Source organism: Atractosteus spatula, chromosome 5, assembly GCF_055471065.1.
Source record: "Atractosteus spatula isolate fAtrSpa1 chromosome 5, fAtrSpa1.hap1, whole genome shotgun sequence".
NCBI lineage: Eukaryota > Metazoa > Chordata > Actinopteri > Semionotiformes > Lepisosteidae > Atractosteus > Atractosteus spatula.
In genome coordinates, this window is record NC_142710.1 from 60,507,921 (window position 1) to 60,526,849 (window position 18,929).

General features: G+C 37.8%; 1 protein-coding gene across 2 annotated transcripts in view; it reads right to left on the minus strand.

Moving 5' to 3' along the window:
* Positions 1-330: 330 nt before the first annotated feature.
* The window catches only part of plxna1a (plexin A1a), a 273,955-nt gene continuing 255,356 nt past the window's right edge, over positions 331-18,929 (minus strand). For both annotated transcript variants that reach the window (XM_088916177.1, XM_088916178.1), the window contains exons 23-32: positions 17,563-17,629; positions 13,858-14,004; positions 13,003-13,162; positions 12,281-12,384; positions 11,647-11,743; positions 9,674-9,864; positions 7,829-7,998; positions 7,083-7,295; positions 5,267-5,417; positions 331-996 (exon numbers count right to left, since the gene is read on the minus strand). In XM_088916177.1, the coding sequence (XP_088772303.1) occupies positions 901-996; positions 5,267-5,417; positions 7,083-7,295; positions 7,829-7,998; positions 9,674-9,864; positions 11,647-11,743; positions 12,281-12,384; positions 13,003-13,162; positions 13,858-14,004; positions 17,563-17,629 (1,396 nt within the window). In that variant the 3' untranslated portion in view covers positions 331-900. The remainder of the gene's footprint in view (positions 997-5,266; positions 5,418-7,082; positions 7,296-7,828; positions 7,999-9,673; positions 9,865-11,646; positions 11,744-12,280; positions 12,385-13,002; positions 13,163-13,857; positions 14,005-17,562; positions 17,630-18,929) is intronic.

Genomic DNA, 18,929 nt, shown 5'->3' on the forward strand with positions numbered 1-18,929 from the left:
TGTGTTTCAAGAATGCTAGTGGGTTTAATCTGGAGAGAAATTAAATGCCACAGAACCTGCAGTTCCTTATAGCTCTTTTGAGAAATCACATGTAATGAGGAAAGAGTTGCAAATAAAAATATACAGTACTTCTTATTTTCAAAGTACAAGTTCTACCTTTTTGCTCAAAAAGACAGTCTTAATAGTTTAAATCTTTCTGCTTTCATTTTTTGCTTCTGACTTTTTCTACTGTAACTTCAGTCACTAAGCATGTTTACATTTAAATTATAGCACATTTTTTAATCTAACAAAATGTGTTTGCACTAAACAACATTCAAATAAAACATGGCACAGGACAAGTTTTTCTTTGTTTTTGTCAGAAATATCAAAGCGCATGGAACTCATTTCATAACAGAACTATTTCAATAATAATTTCCTTTTTCTGTTAAAATGGAAACAGTTTCAACTTTTATTTATTTTTTACTTTAAAAACTCAAATTATATTTTGTATTTTAATTCCTGTAAATTGTGCAAATTTAGCAGTAACACTAGTGGCAGGAGGCCAGAGATAATGGGCAGTCAAGTATATTTTAAAAAAAAGAAAACCAACAACAACAAAAAAAGTCCTTGAGGTTTAAGTCCCATTCAGGCTTCATTTTGTGACAGAGAGTGACCAGAAACCATCTCCAAATCCATAAAGGTGCCTTGTCTCAGTTGCATTTTTCTTCTCAGCTCAGTTATTAATTGGGTCCATGAAAAGATAGCATCTTTAGAAAAACAAAAAAAAAACACTTTAAATGCTTTTAATTGAGACAGGCTACACATGCCCAGTCCTGCAGGATCCACTGTGCACTGCTTTAGTTCTCTCAGTTATTAAGTTTGTGTTCAGCAAGACTCTTCCACGGGCCACGGACAGAGTTTTCAGCTGGCGATAGCCATGGTGTCGATGACTTGCTCCAGCTTACTCCTCAGTCTCTGTCTCCTGGCTTGTTCATCTTTTTCTAAAGCAGACAAGATCTGACAAAGAGAAAAGGGAGATGACGAAGAAAGGTAAGAACAAATCTACATCTAAAACACTTGCACCCTGCAAATACTGTAACAAAGAATACTATCCAATGTAGGGCTTCCATATACTGTTTTTAGTGACGTAACAGCATTAGAAAAGCAAGCCTTTACTTAAATATAGCACACAGAGCACTCGAGTCTTTACAATGTAAAGAACAAATGTGTGGGGTTTGTCAGAAGTGTAAGAGGAAAAGACGTCTTCTGTAATGTGACAGAAAGAATGCTCTGGGGATCTGACAATGAGTGTTTCATGTCCAACTGCTCCATCACTGTCATAACTGCAGTCTTAAAGAGCCAATCTCTCAGAGCGATGAGGAGAGCCTCCAATTAAGTGTCCTAATGGCCCACAGGAAATAAGTGCATTATGCCTGGGTGGGGGTAGTGATGTGGAGAAGAGAGTGTGGGGTTATAAAAGCAAATTTTTATAAACCATTTTATTAATTATAAGATTAGAAAGCCCTGGCACTCCATTAGCAGGGAAGAGCAGTGAAGAGACAACTCCACTCCTCTGTCTAGAGGCATTCGATCAATGGTTCTGCCTGCTGCATGCAACAGGACAGCAGCTTGAATCGCAAAAAAATTCATTCTCAGCCTGTCTTCCAAAGCTTGCTCAGAGTCATTAAATAGCAATAATGTACTCAGACGTGAAGCAGGGCTCTCAAATGGGGACCCTTTATTCATTAAAGGGAGTGTGAAATGCTTTAAGACATAATTAATAAAACTTTTAGTGGCTTACGAAATAAAATGAAAATAAAGAGAAGGGAAAGCTATTTAAAAGCTGCAAGTTACAAATCCACAGTTAATCTGCCCATTGTTTTTAACCAAGCATTCTGGGGTCTTTCTAAAACTTGAGTTTGTGAGCATAAAAGTCTGGCAATGTCTTTCTTCTGATGAAGCATTATTAATAGTATACATTGATACATAAGACTCAAAATTCATTTGGCACCAAGTCTGTATCTTAAACAGCAATACATAACAAAAAAGCAGACAGGGACATGGAAAGCACAAATTGTTTTTTTGTGTAAAAAAAAATGTAGGTTTTTGGCAGAATGAGATTAGAACAACTGCTCTGCACTGCATGAACAGGTTAGCTAGTCAAACAACTCCTTGATATCTGCAGGGGCTTCTTGACATCATTCCTACTTAAGCTATAAATTTATTTATCATGTTATTCTTGGCTCAGTTGATCATATATATTATCTTTAGAGTCTAAAATACAAGTTAAATCAAGCTACCAAATTATTTCAAAGCCTTGCTAAAAGGCATAGACATAGAAGAAACAGCAAGTGATGGAATGAAAGATGCAAGACCGTATGATCCCTCCAAGCAATTGTTTTTTAGCTTCCGGTCTACTGCATACTGAAAAAAAGCTAGAGACAAGACTCCTGGGTCAATCGGTGCATATGTGTGAGAGAGAGAGAGACAGCTGGGACCTTAGCTGCCTATCTCTCGTCAAGGATGAAATCTACTATAACCTCCTGGCCTCTCAACAGGGGCGGCCAGTGGCTTGCGCAGGTCCTGCCTGCTCCAGCCATTACCGAGACCTGATGACCTAGAAGCAAAAGCCTGCTGTGTCAATGCATGCACAAGCAACAAGCGGAACGAGTGTGTTGCTAATAAACTGAGAAAAATCCATTTTTCACTTGGATTGTGAAGGTAGAAAAAAAAATCGATTTTAAAGCGCAGACCGAGGGACTCACCCAGGACAAAATTTGGCTTTGTGAAAACAAAATGATTTATCTGACTGATGTTCCACATGCCTATTCTCAAAGCAATAAGCCCAATTCTCAGCATGCAAAATGATCCCCAATCAGAAACATGTGTCTAATGTCTTCAGATGAAAAAAGCAACAAAAAAAAACCAAGAATGACTAATTTATAACAATTCATAATGAGCAACATTTTCCATTATTAATTGCAAGGCTCTCTTTTATTTTGGTTGGGGCAGTATAACAAAGAAACTCCCTGAGCTATCACCTTATTGTACGCAATTTGGCTACAGCAAAAAAAAATATTTAGTAGCTAATACGGCAACTATTAAAACAACACTCTGCAATGTGGGAGCAAGGGAGATCTCTGTCTTCTTTATGCATTACTAATGAGCCAGAAAATGGCAGTATTCGTTCAGCAATGAGAAGAAAAGGCGCCCTGCCAATGACATAACAGGCGACATGAGGAAGAAGCACAGTGTGCATCAAGGAGGCAGCGATTACCAAGATATGGCTATCTAAATGGGAATAAATTACAGCTTCCATTCAGAAGCACTGATCCTGTACTATAGAACAGCATAATGGAATAATCATTCCTTTTTTTGAAAATTCTGTGAGTGAGGGTTGTGCTGCATCTCAGTAATTACATATAATGAATGGTACCCAGTAAATGGAGGCAGCTGTGATGCATTAACAAGAACAACTACAGGAGAACAGGGATAGAGAAAAAAAAAGATTCAGTGTAAGACATAACTAGAGATAGCAAAAGAGTGAGAGAGAGTGCTAGCTAGGGAGAGAAAGAAGAGGCTAATGTGGAATTTGACAAAGGATTGTTCAAGAGTTCAACTCTGCCTAAAAGCAAGGAAACACACATCATAAAAAATGATTACACATGCACTCAGTCCAAATGAGAGCCTCTTCTTATCAGCTGACTCTACCAGCTGCCAGGCTTTTAGTCTGTGTCAGGCTGGGATCTAGAACATGTAGTTTCCTGGACCATCTTTCTGCCCGCAGAGGGAAATTATCTCCCAGGATCGCTGTACCTCAGGAGTAATGAAATAAATCCTGTTCCACTGGTCCCTAAATAGGTTTCAAGATGGAGCTAAACTGTAAAGGTCGTTTATACGGTAGATGCTGCCCACAAAATATAGCTTATTGTTTCAGTCATGAGCTCCCTTTCAGATTGCAATAGGGAACCAAAAAAACTATCCAAAGTAATACTTAAGCAAAGTTGACAAGAACACTCAAAGGTCTTAATGCTTCTAACGGATGCAAAGCACTGACTTAATGGCTACACAGTCCTTTGTTATGTGGTTTTCCTACAATTAACCACCATGCAATCTTTGTGACTTACAGTGTTACATCACATCTAATTTAACGAAGGTGATTTATTTAGGTTGGCATGGTGGTACGGTGGCGAGTGCAGCTTTTCAGTGCTGGGGCCCTGGGTTTATTCCGGACCTTGGGGTGTTATCTGCCTGCAGTTTGTATGTCTTTCCCATGTGTGTGAAGGTTTTTCCCAGATGCTCTGGTTTCCTGCTATAGTACAAAGACATACTGGTAGGTTAACTGGTTTCTGGGAAAATTAACCCTGGTGTGAGTGTGTGTTTGTGTCTGTGTGCGCCCTGTAATGGACTGCCGTCCTGTCCAGGGTGTATCAGCCTTGTGCTCACTCCTTGCCAGTATAGGCTCTGGCTCCCCCAAACACTGCATTGGATAAAGAGGTTAGAAGATGAATGGATTATGGTTTATTTAATATCCAACTTATCTTGCCATTTCTCATTCCACTCCTTTCAATACAACACTCTTTTTAAAAGTTTCTGGTTTCTGAAAAATACCTCATTACCACATGTTGCATTGGGTCACATCCCTGCAAACGTTCTTTTCATTGGTCCCTTGAATTCACAAACTGGCTTTAAAGATGTTTTGTCATTTCCTATATAGTGGTGTTTTCTCAAAGCTGTGCGATATCACTAAAAGGTCCAGATTCAATCCTTTTTTTCCCCAGCCTATCGCTGCTGTATCCCAAACCACTAGAGCTGTTGTCGAGTTCCATTACAACCTTGCTGAACTGAATATTTGTGATATCTGAAAAATGTCACACTGACCATGAGATTAAAAACGTATCAGGACACAAAACAGCGAAAAGCAAATTTGTATAATATGTATCTGTATAACACTTGCACAGTTGTTGCAACATGTGTGGATAAATAACATGATTGTTCAGAGCCCAACTACTTGGGCTTTAGAAAGTGTGTCAAGAGAACCTTTGGCTGGAAATTGCAGAAAAAAACATGGCCGCTTGCACCAAAGTGTCAGACATAATCAAAAAGCAAATAAGGAAAAAGAACTAAGCCAAAGAATGGATGAATGATTCTTGGCTTGTCAGGGGCAGGGGATTTCTTAAACCTTTTACAGGCAAGGAAACTGGGCAAACCAGATGGAATGCTGGAAATGAAAGCGATCTTGCAGTGGAGCTGGGAGTGCAGGCCGCACTTTACAGAACCGACTCACTTCATCTTTGTACTTGACAATGTAGGAGTAGATCTCATGCAGCGCGCTCATGCTATTGAACTGGCTCAGATGAAGCCGTGATTGTTCAGCCAGGTACGCGCTCATATCCTGGTCACTGATTGCTGGCATTCTAGAGATATCCGAGTAGTACCTGTAAAGAGATTGAGAGGGAAGAGGGAAAGAGGGCTTGTATCAGAGACAGCAAGAGACCACATTTTCATTAAGGTACCATTGTTTGGATTTAAACAGTCCCCCTATACTGTACCTTTCTTTACAAAACCACAGGGAGTTAACATTTTTCCTACCACTTCTACTGTACATATGTTTTGAAAAAGAATGATTAATTATTATAATTGATATATCAGTGAAAAATGATATAAATAATTATAACTCATATTATCCTTGCAATATGAATAGATTCATTTGTTCCAACAAATACTGCATTTGTATGTCCTGACTTATTAGCAAATGCACTTCCACAGGTGAAGTAGCCTAATATTTGTCTGTTGGCAGCACTTTTGCAGCTCTGAGTCATTCGATAATCAACAGCATGCGAATTCTCACTAGAGATGACATATATCAGACCTTCCCTCTCTGCTTGGCTTGTTTTCTGCAGACAAAGAATGGCAATCCCAATTACTAACCCCCTCCATGCTGCAGAGCAGATTTAACCCAAAAGCACACAAAACAGACACCCGCCCCTCTCACCTCAGAAGAGAAAAGGCAATTTCTACTGAGTTCCCAATTTCAATTATGGTCATTTACAGCTTACCTCAATCTAATAATCAAAAATATTTTTTTTTGATGAAAGAACTCAGATTATCATTTATGGAAACTGATTAAGCAAGTCTAGGTTTGATATAGGGGAAGTATATCTGGATGAGTCATTTGTACAGAGGAACTGACCAAATGGAAATATTATTGAATGGCGCATTCCTTTAAACATTGGGAAAGCAGACTTTATTACAGTACATCTTTGTCAGGTGCTGGTACTGTGGTAACAGCTTTCTGTGACATTGCAGTGATAAGACTTAAAGCAGGAATAGATTCTTGACCAGTCTTAAAGAGCAAATGGCAGGGTCATACAGTGTATCATATAGTGTAAAACATATTCCATATATTGCTGTAATTGTTCAAGTTACATGGCAGCAATTCTACATTTTTCTCATCCTGATGTTCTTACTGTACATTTTAAGTCTGAAACCAGTTCTTGTTCATATGACACAAATGAGACAGCAGCAGCTCAATGTGTACATCTTCAAGGTCACTTAAAATGATGTTAGTTCAACATCACGCACAGTTGCAAAATGAGCACCTTTCTCCAAACTGTGCATTAGTAGCAGCCAGCACCCTGGATAGTGGTGTACATAACTAAAGGCCTTTCTGTTCCAGCAGCACATGATGTGAGATAGACAGGAGATTCAAGAACACTAAAACTCATGAGAGTCAAAACTCAGCTCCATGCATGCTGACATTGAATTGTGGGCATCAATCACTCAAACTGTTGCAGCCAATTGACACAGAGAACTTTACACAAATTTATTTTTATTGTACATTTATATGACTAAAACATTTGTCACGTGCTTTAATTTAATAAAACCCTGCTGTAATAACATCAAGCGGTAGAGTAGAGTAGCACCTGCTTTTCTGAGTCGAAACTGTGAAAAGTGGAAAGAAATCAAGAGTCAGGCACCTGATGCACGAAAGATGCACAAAATGCTGCACTGGGCTTTCAGATTGTGTGCACCATAAAAAAACGCTCCATGTAATGAAGATTGATGGACTGACTAAGAAATGCAGCAAAAGGCATACATACCTTTCCACCCAATTTTTGTAGTTTGGAATGTCTTTTGCATACAGCAGCTTGTTGGAAGGAGAGTCCTTGCCTAATTTGTGCTCTGATGTGGAACAGGAGTCCATGAATGTTTGAGCCACCACAGAGAGGCAGGCATCTGTAATACTGTTCTTGTGGATATCAAAGACAAACTGGGGATTCTTTATCACGTTTACCCAGAAACGCAGAGGTAGGCTGGAAGGACAAAACAGGCAAAACAAATAGATATATAAAATATCCAAAACAATATTAATCTTCAACTCTGTCCCGCTTAAAACACAATCAGAGACATCAAAACAAATTTTGATTTCCGAGTCAATTTTTAAGCAACAGTAAACGTGCAACATACTTCAGCGCAGCACTCAGTACTCCCCCGTTTGTGTGGTGTAGACTGAGGCCTTATCTTCTGAATCTTGTTTGTCGATCTAAGGTGCTGTGGCCACAGTCAATGCTACTAAATTTACAGATTCCTGCATTCTCCCACTTCCAGTACAACAAGACAGTACTTCTTCATTTCAGAATGCTGCTGACAAGGAAACTAAACCCTTCCAATGACTACAATGGCCATGAAAGTTGCATGCTGCTAATCTTACACCTGTGGTATATTCTGCAGGAGAAGATACAGTAATTTAACTTGGGGGATAGGGGTTAAAAAGCATTATTATTGTAATGCACATTAGCCCCAATGGGAGAACGTGCCAATGGAAACGTTGAAGCCAAATGCTTACCAGTTACTCTTCCAGGTGTGCCTCACATCTGAATCGCTGATTTGATGCTTGTCGGCCTGCTCGTCCAAGAAGTCGAACATATACTTGATAGCAAGGGGAAGGGCGCTGCCACGGTGGGCAGTGCTGAATATCGTCTCAAAGAGATCATCAACGAATTTCTGTAATGTACCCTGAAACAACATGCCCAAGACAAGCAGAGTTAGGAGAACAGATGGACTAAAGAAATGCAGGTGTCAAGTTGATAACGTGTTGAAAACAACCCAAAAGCTCAAATGAGCACATTTAGTCTAATAATGTGCTTAAGAAAGCAAATCAACAATTCAGCTAAAATGAAGGTAAGTTAGACTACAATTCCAGGACTTGGAAGTGCCCCCTTAGAAAAAAATTTAAATGGTGATCCTGCAGAAAAAAAGGTGGTCTTGAACACGATGGATTAATTGGCAGTATTACATCCCAACAATAACGACCCACAAAATCCACACTTGCACTTTGTTGTCCCAACAGCAGAAAAAGTAAGAGCAAGTAGAATATCTAGGTGCTTAGCTTTTGCAAATTATCTAGCCGAGCTCAGAGGCCAATAATGCAAATTACCCATTCCAGAGTAATAAACGACCCAGAGCACATTACCAACCTACTGACTTAATACCATTCCCTTGCCAGACATAAAAGAACAATAGACCTTTATCGATGAGCATATTATATCAGCACTTCATAAAGGTTGTTACAAACAATGGTGTTTAATTTGTGTCACAGGGCATTGATTTGGGCTTACTCCCAGGGTCAGACTTAGCTTAAAAGTAAGAAAACAGCCTGAAATCACAACATCAATCAGTGCAAGGAGAAAGTACAGACACAGATCTATGGATGGGGGTGGTGTAGGGGGTATTCCTGAGTGACTTGAATTTGATTTCTGCTTTGTCAACAAATCTACTTCACGTTGAAAAAAACATAACATTACTCATACAATATTCTCTCAAAAAGGTATATTAATTTCTAAATTGCTTATTCAGATTAATGCAGAGGGACAGTCTGGTTGACTTGGAGCCAAACAGGCTGTTTCTGGCTTGTATTCAGGTCCCACTGGTCTGCTGGCACGCAGTCTTCAAAAAACACACAATTTAGAATACATTACCTGTCTTCTCTTTTTTTTCCTTGCAAAAATAAATTGACTGCCCAAGAGTCCCCTAACACCATCTAATTTCAATTTCTTTTTTTTGTACAATTAGGACCAAAACAATCAAGCGCAAGCAATCAACTGTGATGTTCCTTATTTTCTCAGGAAGAATTGGATAAAGATATTCTGCAAATGTAATAGATGTAGCTCTTAAAGGCACCATACCAGCTGCAGTGATAATTCTACAACTAGGCAACTAATGAAAATATTACATTTAAATAAACTACTACTAATAATCTAAAAAAGTAAAGAAAAGTGGTGCAAGAAAGTTCTCAGCTCAAACTCTGTTTCTGCCAACTCGAGAAAGTTAACAAGGCTCCTTGTGCTCTGTCCTTCAGACAATAAAACAAAAGAGGTTTTTTTTTTTTCCCCGTGACAGAAGCAGCAGATAATTCATGGTCTGCCTCTAGTCTCTATGAATCACTTCAGGTAAAACCACCTACCACGTAACCACACTATTTTCTTTAAACAAACATCCAAATCTCATTTTGGAAAATCTTCATCCATTCAATGAAACAAAACTGGCAGCTTTTTCTAAACAACAAATTTGGAAGTGTGTGTTTTTTTTTAACAACTTAAGAGCTCTAATGGATGAAGCAGAAGTCAAGATGCTGAGATACCAAGTTTCTTTGGGTGAAGCAGGTCATTCAACAAAGCCCCAATTCCCTTACCTTAGTGGCTAGCAGCCGTGTCAAGTAAATCTCGGAGACCATCTTGCTGCCACGGTCCCCCTCCCGCTGGTCTGAGTGGTCATGGTTTTTCACCAAGTGCCAAAGCTTGGTGCCGCTCTCCAGATCAGGGGTGATCATAGGCGTACGTGACCGCAGACTGTCTGGGCTGCTGGCTGTGCGAAGCATGCTTTCTGCGACCCAGACAGAAAAAAAAAATTAAAATCTGCCCAAATTCAAAGGCAACTATTTCTTCATGAATGTAAAAGGGCTTTGTACAATTAGAGTATAGAGTAGTAAGGTATTAACCTAATGAATTTAATCACAGGACATTCAAAGCTTTTCTGAAGCCTTTTTCTTTTCTGTGACAGCAGTGTCATACTACCGTTTAAAATATATACATACTGTACAGACTAAATACGTTATGTTCTAACAAAGACCTCAAGTCCATTGAGGTTAACTAGAAAAAGCCACTGGCCCATTGTTTTTAACCTAAAGCAGAGGGCACACAGTAGGTCCACTGGAAGACCACAGAAAATGGGACAATTTAGAAAAGCCAAAGAAATCTAGACAGCTTGTATGTGGATGGGAGGTGCAATGAAACCAGGACACACAGAAAAAAACCCATGAACACAGAGCACACAAACTGCAAACAAACGTCTTGAGTGCGGACTCTAGGGCTTTAAGGTGATAGCACCAAAGCTTCATTTAAAGTGATAGTTCCGAAGTAATCCTGCCCTAATGAGTCACAAACTACATTTTTTAATTATTAAAGACACAAATGTCCATTGTGTCTAGTTTCAATAAATACAATCTGAAGATCATAGCTCTTTCCTCTTTTCTCTCACAGCAGATCAAAAACATCTTGTATTACACTACCCAGTACTACAAACATGCCAATATATTATAAGAGCTGTTTAAAAAAACAGCTTCAATCTCTCCTGTCTGGTTATTGAGAATGATGAACTGCAGAGAATCAGCTTCAGTTGTTCATTAGATAACACTGTGAGTTCTAAATCCAAAGCTAATCTTCACACACAATACAATGCCCCTACAGTTTTATTACACATTTGAAAATCAATTGCAATCTCATCCTCACCTGCACAGTTCAGCATGCAAAGGTAGAGAGCTCACTGCAGAAAAATCATTAGCAACAAATGGCCTTATATGAGACATAATACCCTGTGAACAGAGTTAAACTAAGCTGTTTTCTTTGACAATGCAGAGATACAGTAGAGGTACAGTACATGGCATTTTGCCGCCTGGTGTTGGCAAATTGTATACTGCCATCATTTCTACATTTTCATCAAATGGAAATTGGGCATCTGCCTCTGTTTCTTCAAGAACACCATAAATAATTCAATGCCATTGATGTCCAAGTATTCATGAAGTTAAATTAAATTTATCTACCTTACATTATAAAAGAATTGTTACCATAAAGCTACCATTCATTTAAGTCATGTGGTAGTATCACTGTTGCTATAGCTACCTCAATTTGATCAGAAAAAAAATCTGACACCTGAAATTTGCAAAAAAGGAACAGGGCTTTGTCAGTTGTAAAAACAGCATGTGTCTCCCGGTTAGACAGCGTTTTTTATGCTGTAGCAAAATTAGGTGCTGAATTTAATGCCTGTCATTCTGAGACATAATCGGAACGACTTTAAAATTGTGGGAAGAGCAGGAGTGTCAGTCTCTGGTTTAACGAAATATTTTTCCCAACAAAGAAGTTCTCAGCAAAATAATTTAAATAAAAGAAATCCTAGATATGACAGCCTTGGAAATCACCTGAGCTCCTGGGATCATCCTTGCCTGCATCAATGACTAAAATACAGCTCTTCACTTACATTTCACAGAATCTTTGTAAACAATGTTTAGGATTTTTTACTGAATTTGTGAAAAGTTTTTGGAACAACTTCTCCATGCAATACATCAGACATAAAAAGACCTAATATTTAAAAAAAACTCCCAAATCTTACCGTATCTACTGAGAGATTTGGTGAAAGTGGAGGAGTTAGAGATGTTGTATGCCGAATTCTGCTTCGGTACTAGAGCAATCACTGACCCATCCGTTACCTAGAAACGAAGAGGGCACGAATGAAGAAAAACAACATTAGATAAGGATAACAATAAATATTCCCCAAAACACTCCTCTGCTATAACGTATATCTCCTCATGGAAAACATTTAAGTATTAAATACTGATTAATACAACCAAGTTGGTTATTATTTCTTTTGTCAGTTTTGCATCACATTGTTTAAGTATCTATAAATATGCTAATGTGTTTTTATAAAATTACAAGTAGGTGTTTCGCCAATATGTGATGTCAGCAAAACATTTGCAGCAAATATTGTTATGTATATTATATAACTGCACATTTTTAGCAGAAACTCCAAATTCCTCCCTCTTTCACAACATCCGTGAACAAAGGAGAACATTGAATGTTCTTATTCACTGCAATTGAAATGGAACCCAGTTACAAATCTAAAATAGCTCAGGAAGTATTTTTTTAAATAAAACTCTAAAATGGAATATAATGGAATTTCTAGGCCTGGAGCAACTCTGAAGTGTGCCTCTGCCATAATATGAGCTGTTGTGCTGAATTGGTCTTGCCTGGTAGTGTGCAAGAGTGTTGAGTCGTTTCCAGTCGTTGTCGATCTTGGTTGTCACGTCCTCATCCTGAAGGATAATCCGTGCCATCCTGCCCTGCCGCCATTCTGCCCATGGGAGAAACAACTTTAAATCAACTACCCACACTAGGGCTTATGAACGTTTAATTTTAAGCTCATTTTCATGTATTATAGCTTTTGCCAGTTTGGGACCACATTCCTTTCAAGTTTCAAATTTAAAAGATTTATACACGCTGTATACTGCACTTGTGAGTCTCAGATGTCAGTACAATATTTAGTTTCTGCTGTTTTGCTTTACTTTTGCTATTTTTTTTCCTCTTTCTGTTTTTCTGTTTGTTAAACAAAAGGGAAATTGAGACTCATCAATTGACTTACAAATTGAGAGACAAATATGGTATTTTCCATGACAGAGTTTTAGTTTATTAAACCTTTTAAACTGTTGAGTTGAGTCTGCAGTTCTGGTTCTGCTGTCTGTATCTGAAATTTTTCCAAACACAATTTAGCATCTCTTCTTCAGTACATTGAAGGTGAATTATGGTGATATTGGAAGTAGGATCTCTGGAGTATTTAGTCAAAATGGGTGACAGAAGTGAGACATTTTAGTAGGGCTGGGGATTTGGAGGAACATCAGGGAAGTTAGAAACAAGAAAAAGCCTAAAGGTACTTTCACCCCTAAGCCAATTCTGATTCCATGTTGTGTCTTACCAAGGTCCATATCTCCCGCTTTGGGTCTCTGGGAGTAAGGCATCCCTTTGTACACAGCATCCAAAAGCTTCTCCTTCACCTGGGTGATGGTGTCACAGTTCAGTCCCTTCACTATGATTTCTGGGGCATTTTCATTTTCTGGGTTTACGCAGTGCAGAGTCTGAGGGAATGCAATGAGACACTTGGTAACATCATCAGATTTACCTAACAAAAAAGGCTGAGAAAACATCTATGAGAAATAATTCTGGTAAGAGAAAACAAAAATCAGGAACACAGCACAGGTCTGACAAGAATTCACTGCACGGTTCCAGCAGTTTATTTCCACACAGCAGAGCCTTCATCAACTTCTACGCTAGCTCTTTCTCTACATTAGCACAACTGTGCCATTTGAGCAATGAACGTGCATGCAGACTGAAATGTCTTCCCCATTAATTAAAGGAAATGTTAACAGTGAATTACTAAAGTAAATTTATACTCATTAGTGTACAACACGTTAAAGTTTTAAGAAGTCGTTACTTTTAAATTTACAGTTTAGTGCCAAATGACAATTTATATGGAAGTGATGCCATTTAAGCTTTATTGTAAAACATAAGTTTAATTCAATACTATAACTATATAAACAATACTATTTTTTGCAATAACAATATATTTTGTTAGTCTAATATATTGTATCACACAACATATAAAAATAGAATTTTAAATACTCAACAGGAGCAGTTAATACTTTTCATCTGTGCTCAAATTGATGTTTAGTGACCTCAGGAGAACTAAGAAAATGTCATAACTGTACGATATCAAGCTTATTTTGCTTATCTGTTAGTCATTAAATTTGTGTTTCACAGAGAGCAAACTAACCAAAGTCTTGTAGTCAATTTGCTGTCGGATGAGCTTGTCCTCACTCAGAGAGTATCGGGCCTCTCCAGTGATGGCATCAATGGGTCCTTTCTCCATCTGTTGCTTGATGGCACAGTATAGCATGAACAGGGGTTCTCCTGCACATTCCTGAGATAAAAAAAAATCAAAAAACAGTTTAACACTGACATGTTTCATATTGCAGAACCAATAGGAAAGGTTTTCCAAAAAATCTTTCAGCTGTCTCTGCCTTTGGGAGGAAACAGGTCAGCCTTTAAGCAACATTAAAAGTTTACTCCTCAATGATGATCGATGTCAGGGAGTGGACTGACTCATGGCAAAGATTATTACTCGGTTATCTTAGTACATATAATGGTACTGTTGAAAACAGAAAATGTTCTGTTACAGCATCTTCTTTAGCCAGTTAGAAGTCATGTCACTGAAATGGCTATTATTTCTAATTGGAAACCTCACAGGCCATCTCAGGAAATTCAGTGTTGTGATTCCAGTCATTATCCTGTTGCTAAAAAAAGGTTAGTCCAATCTTAGTACATTAACCAAAAATCATGTTTCCCTGAAAGTACACAAAAAAAAACACTGGCTGTGCAACAATGAAATGAAAGAAAGAAGTGCCAATTTGTAACCTTTTACCAAGCCTTAATTGTTTGTTCTTTCGTTTTCTCTAATGAGCAACTGTATTGAAACTTACAGAGAGTGTAACTCACTGACAGTCTTGACAAAGTCCCTTAACACTTAAAAAAAGCAAGTTTAAAATGCAGGGAGTACACTATGATTTTGGAAGAGGTGATCATTAATTTGTAAGTTAATATAAGCTTAATGATTGAACCAGAAGAACTTGAAAAGCACTTCAGCGATGTAGATCTCACTGGGTATAATGTGGCCTTGAGTACTTGAGCATCACTTCTCTAAGAAGCTTTCTTTCCACGGAAGAGGGCGATACCCTTGATCTTCTGGGGATAACTAAGCTCGCAGTTTTAGGAGATCTTAAACTCCTTAAGGAAGAAAAAAATCAACTTTTTCTTCATAGAAACTCAACTTTTGGCACCCAGTGCCAACTCTCCCACTGCCACCATATGCTGCTAGTGTCTCGTTAGCATCTGTAGTAATTAAAGAGACAGCTGCTAACGAGCGGGAACATGCATACATCATCCCAAGACCTTCTGATAACACGCTTGTCTTTGAAATTATCTTTAATTTGAGATTTTGGCTTCATTAAGGCCGTTTGCCACATCTTGGATAAAGCAGGCTGTTAAAGCACTCACACGTTGCACAACGAGCAAGAATAATGACCGTGGGAGTGGAAGCTACCTGACAATCTGTTAAAAAAAACCTACTGCCATGTATTGGACTCCGTCATGGACAGAATACAAATGCTGCAATTATTTCTTTTTCTGTCATTTTTAAATGTTTTATTTCTACAACTTTTCAACTTAAAAAAACTTCCCCCCCCCCCCACAGTACTGTTGCATGTGATGAATTCATAAGAGTCATTTATTAAATATTGGAAAAGAGATAAGCACAGAATAATTTGATTGAGTTTTGGAACATTTGAAGATTTTAAAAGATTCACATTGTGAGAAAAAGCTTGACAATAAGGCTTAATTAGCACTAAATGGATATCCAGAGGCTACAGAATGTCTACCAAGTTGCCAAAAAGTGCATTTTTTCTAATAACTATAAGCTGTCTCTTTTCACAGGTTCTTTGAAGAGTTCTGATAAAATCAAGCCTACAGTCTTTCAGAGTAAATAAAAAAAATACATGAAGAATCCTCCCGTTTATGTCAGAGAAACAGTGGCTGTCGGTATGCGTCTGCAGAGCTGTCAAAGTTTGTAATTGCAACATGTAAAACCAAAATTGAAAACACATTTCACGCCTCCCATAACTATCCTTACATTTTAAATCCACTAGAACAACTATTAATTTATTTTGCCACATGAAAGACCCTTTAAATCTGACTGCATCTTTCTAACCATCTTTTCAGATATCAATCTAGCAATGACATATTGAATCTAGGCTTACATTGACAGCAAAGCAGATTAGCTTAGTACTTTGTTCTAATTTTAACCCATTACTTGTTACAGAAACGGTCAGATGACTGTCACTTACACAGAAACCATGAGTTTTTTTCAACCCAACATACAGTGAATTATACTGAGTAAACTACAAACTATTGTAATCAACAACCTATTGTAATCAAACTTTACTGAAACGTTAACATTTCTTGTGAGATGCAGTGTTCTCTACTAAGAGAACAGAAAAATGCTGGGAGTATTTATATATATTTGAAAATTTTGTATTCTATTCTCTTGTATTAAAACAAAAAAAATGTTAGCACTGTCTTTCGTAATAAAATCTATTCATGAAAAATGAAGGAGTTTTTTTCTCCTGAAATGTTTAACCCAGTAATCCTGTTTCCTGGAATGACATTCCTCATTTCTGAATTATCATTTATTAAATTATACAAGATTTCAGAACACAGGTCAGAATTTTTTTTCATTTTGTATCTATTTTCATAAGCTTTGGTTTGAATCCCAAATTCTAATTAAAGAAAAAATGAATAATGTATGATTATTCTAGGTATAATTTATTGAACTGTGAAATAAAAAGAAAAAATGTACATCATTGCATTACAACCAAAGATACCCTGGTTCAAAAAAGACAAATAAAAAGATGTGAAATATTGAAAGATTCAGATCATCAGGCACCTAATGTTTCTCCTTCAACCAATGAAATGCTTTTGAGCCTGTCTTGTTAGAGCCTGATTAATGAGGAAAACAGGCTTCTGGAATTTAGCTTTATTGATATGTTCTGTTGAAAAACAAAGAGCCATATCTTTCTTACAGATTCTTATTGCATAAATGAACCACATTTTCATGACAAAAACAAGAAAATAGCTTAGATGTTATTAGCCATATTAGCAGGGTAGGCTGAAATATCTCCTGGGACATTATTTTACAGGATTGTTGTCTGGAAAATCCTTACATTTACACTAATCCATAATGTACAAAGGCTGCTGTACATTATGGATAAAAGGTGCATCAAGAGACAATGCAAATTATTTTTATTTTTTAAAAAACAAACAGCAGCTTACGATTGCTTTTACTCCTTCCCTTAATTGCAGTTCATAGCTACAGCCTTGGACAAACATGAGGAGCACTACTTCAAATGGTGCAAGGCCACAAGACAAATTGCGGAACTAAGACTTTAGTCAGAGGGCTTGACACAGGTCTTGTGAATAACCATGGTTAATCATAGGAACCCCCAGACTACCAACAGGATCCAACAGGAGTAGTAAACCGAAGGAAAAGTCATTTAAAACTAGTCACAATGTTATCTCCATGTCAAGAGTCATTCAGTTTGCCCTGAAATGAATGTTAAACCTAGATTGCCTTATAACAGACTAAGTCTTTATAATAATAAACTATTTTATAGATCGCCTTTAAAAGTAGCTTCTGAAAGAGCTTTAGTAACAAAAAAAACAATGATAGGAGATAAAGTTAGAACAATAAGAACAAGGGTTTTTGTTTCTGTTGAAAATACAAAGTGACGGGTGGAAATTGGAAGAAAAATTATATATAAAATATACTGAGTTTAATGTTGTAGAAAAACATCTTCCATATACAGTATGGAGAGGAAGAAAATACAACCTTTTTAAAATCCAGACCCATGTTTTCCTTGGGACTTACCTTCAAGAATTTGTAAAGCAGGAAGGTAAACCAATTTGTCAGCATTTTCTCAGCTACAGACTCAGTCCTAAAAGGAGAAAAATACTTATAATTAGAATGCCACAAGACATACAAATGATTTCATTGTGTAGGCACAACTTAAAATGAAACTCCAGACCACAGAAATGCTATGATCATACCATTTTAATATTCAGTTGACCTAGAGCACCCTCATTTGTAACTGAGGATGTGTTTTAGTGCAACGTTAAATTAAATTTAGAAATCAGTGCTGCTTGGAAGATTGTGCAGCAGGTACGAACAATCATTGAAATCCCAGTGCTGAGTGTCACAGCTTTCCAACAGTGCTGTCAAAGAGACCATCTGTTATAAAAAAATGAAGATTAAACCTTTTGTGAAGGATTCACTGCATTTTTTTTTGTTACTGAAGAGAGATGATTGTTAAGGACATCCAGAAAATTAATAAAATTTAAGTTTTCCTGTCAAAAATAAAGGCGCAACCAAACCTTTTAACTTAAAATCTTCAGCAGGTATTCAATTCCTTGGTGCAATGATTCTGAAGCCCTACTAGATAACAGAAATATAGTTTTGAAGAATATTTTGATTGGACCTCCAATTGAGGATAGGTCAGAACAAGTTTACAATCTATTGACAATCTAAAGACAATCTATTGGTTTCAGCAGCAACTTAAACCCATGTTTAAATGAGAACTGAGATCCAATTGTCTATTTCGCAATTCAAAAACCACAACTTATATGGATACATGTGATTTATTCAAGTCAAATGGAAAACATAGCCAAAATAACAAACCCAAAATTTGATGGCAGCTTCCTACTGCATTCATGTTAGACATCTGGCAAGCAGGGAATCAGACATTTAGAGTCAGATGATGTCTTTAATTAATAATAATAATAATAATTGCTTACACTTATATAGTGCTTTTCTGGACACTCCACTCAAAGCGCTTTACAGGTAATGGGGACTCCCCTCCACCACCACCAATGTGCAGCATCCACCTGGATGATGCGACGGCAGCCATACTGCGCCAGAACGCTCACCACACATCAGCTATCAGTGGGGAGGAGAGCAGAGTAATGTAGCCAATACATAGATGGGGATTATTAGGAAGCCATGATTGGTAAGGGCCAATGGGAAATTTGGCCAGGATTCCGGGGTTACACCCCTACTCTTTTCGAGAAACACCCTGGGATTTTTTTTAATGACCACAGAGAGTCAGGACCTCGGTTTTACGTCTCATCCGAAGGACGGCGCCTGTTTACAGTATAGTGTCCCCGTCACTATACTGGGGCATTAGGACCCACATGGACCGCAGGGTGAGCACCCCCTGCTGGCCCCACTAATACCTCTTC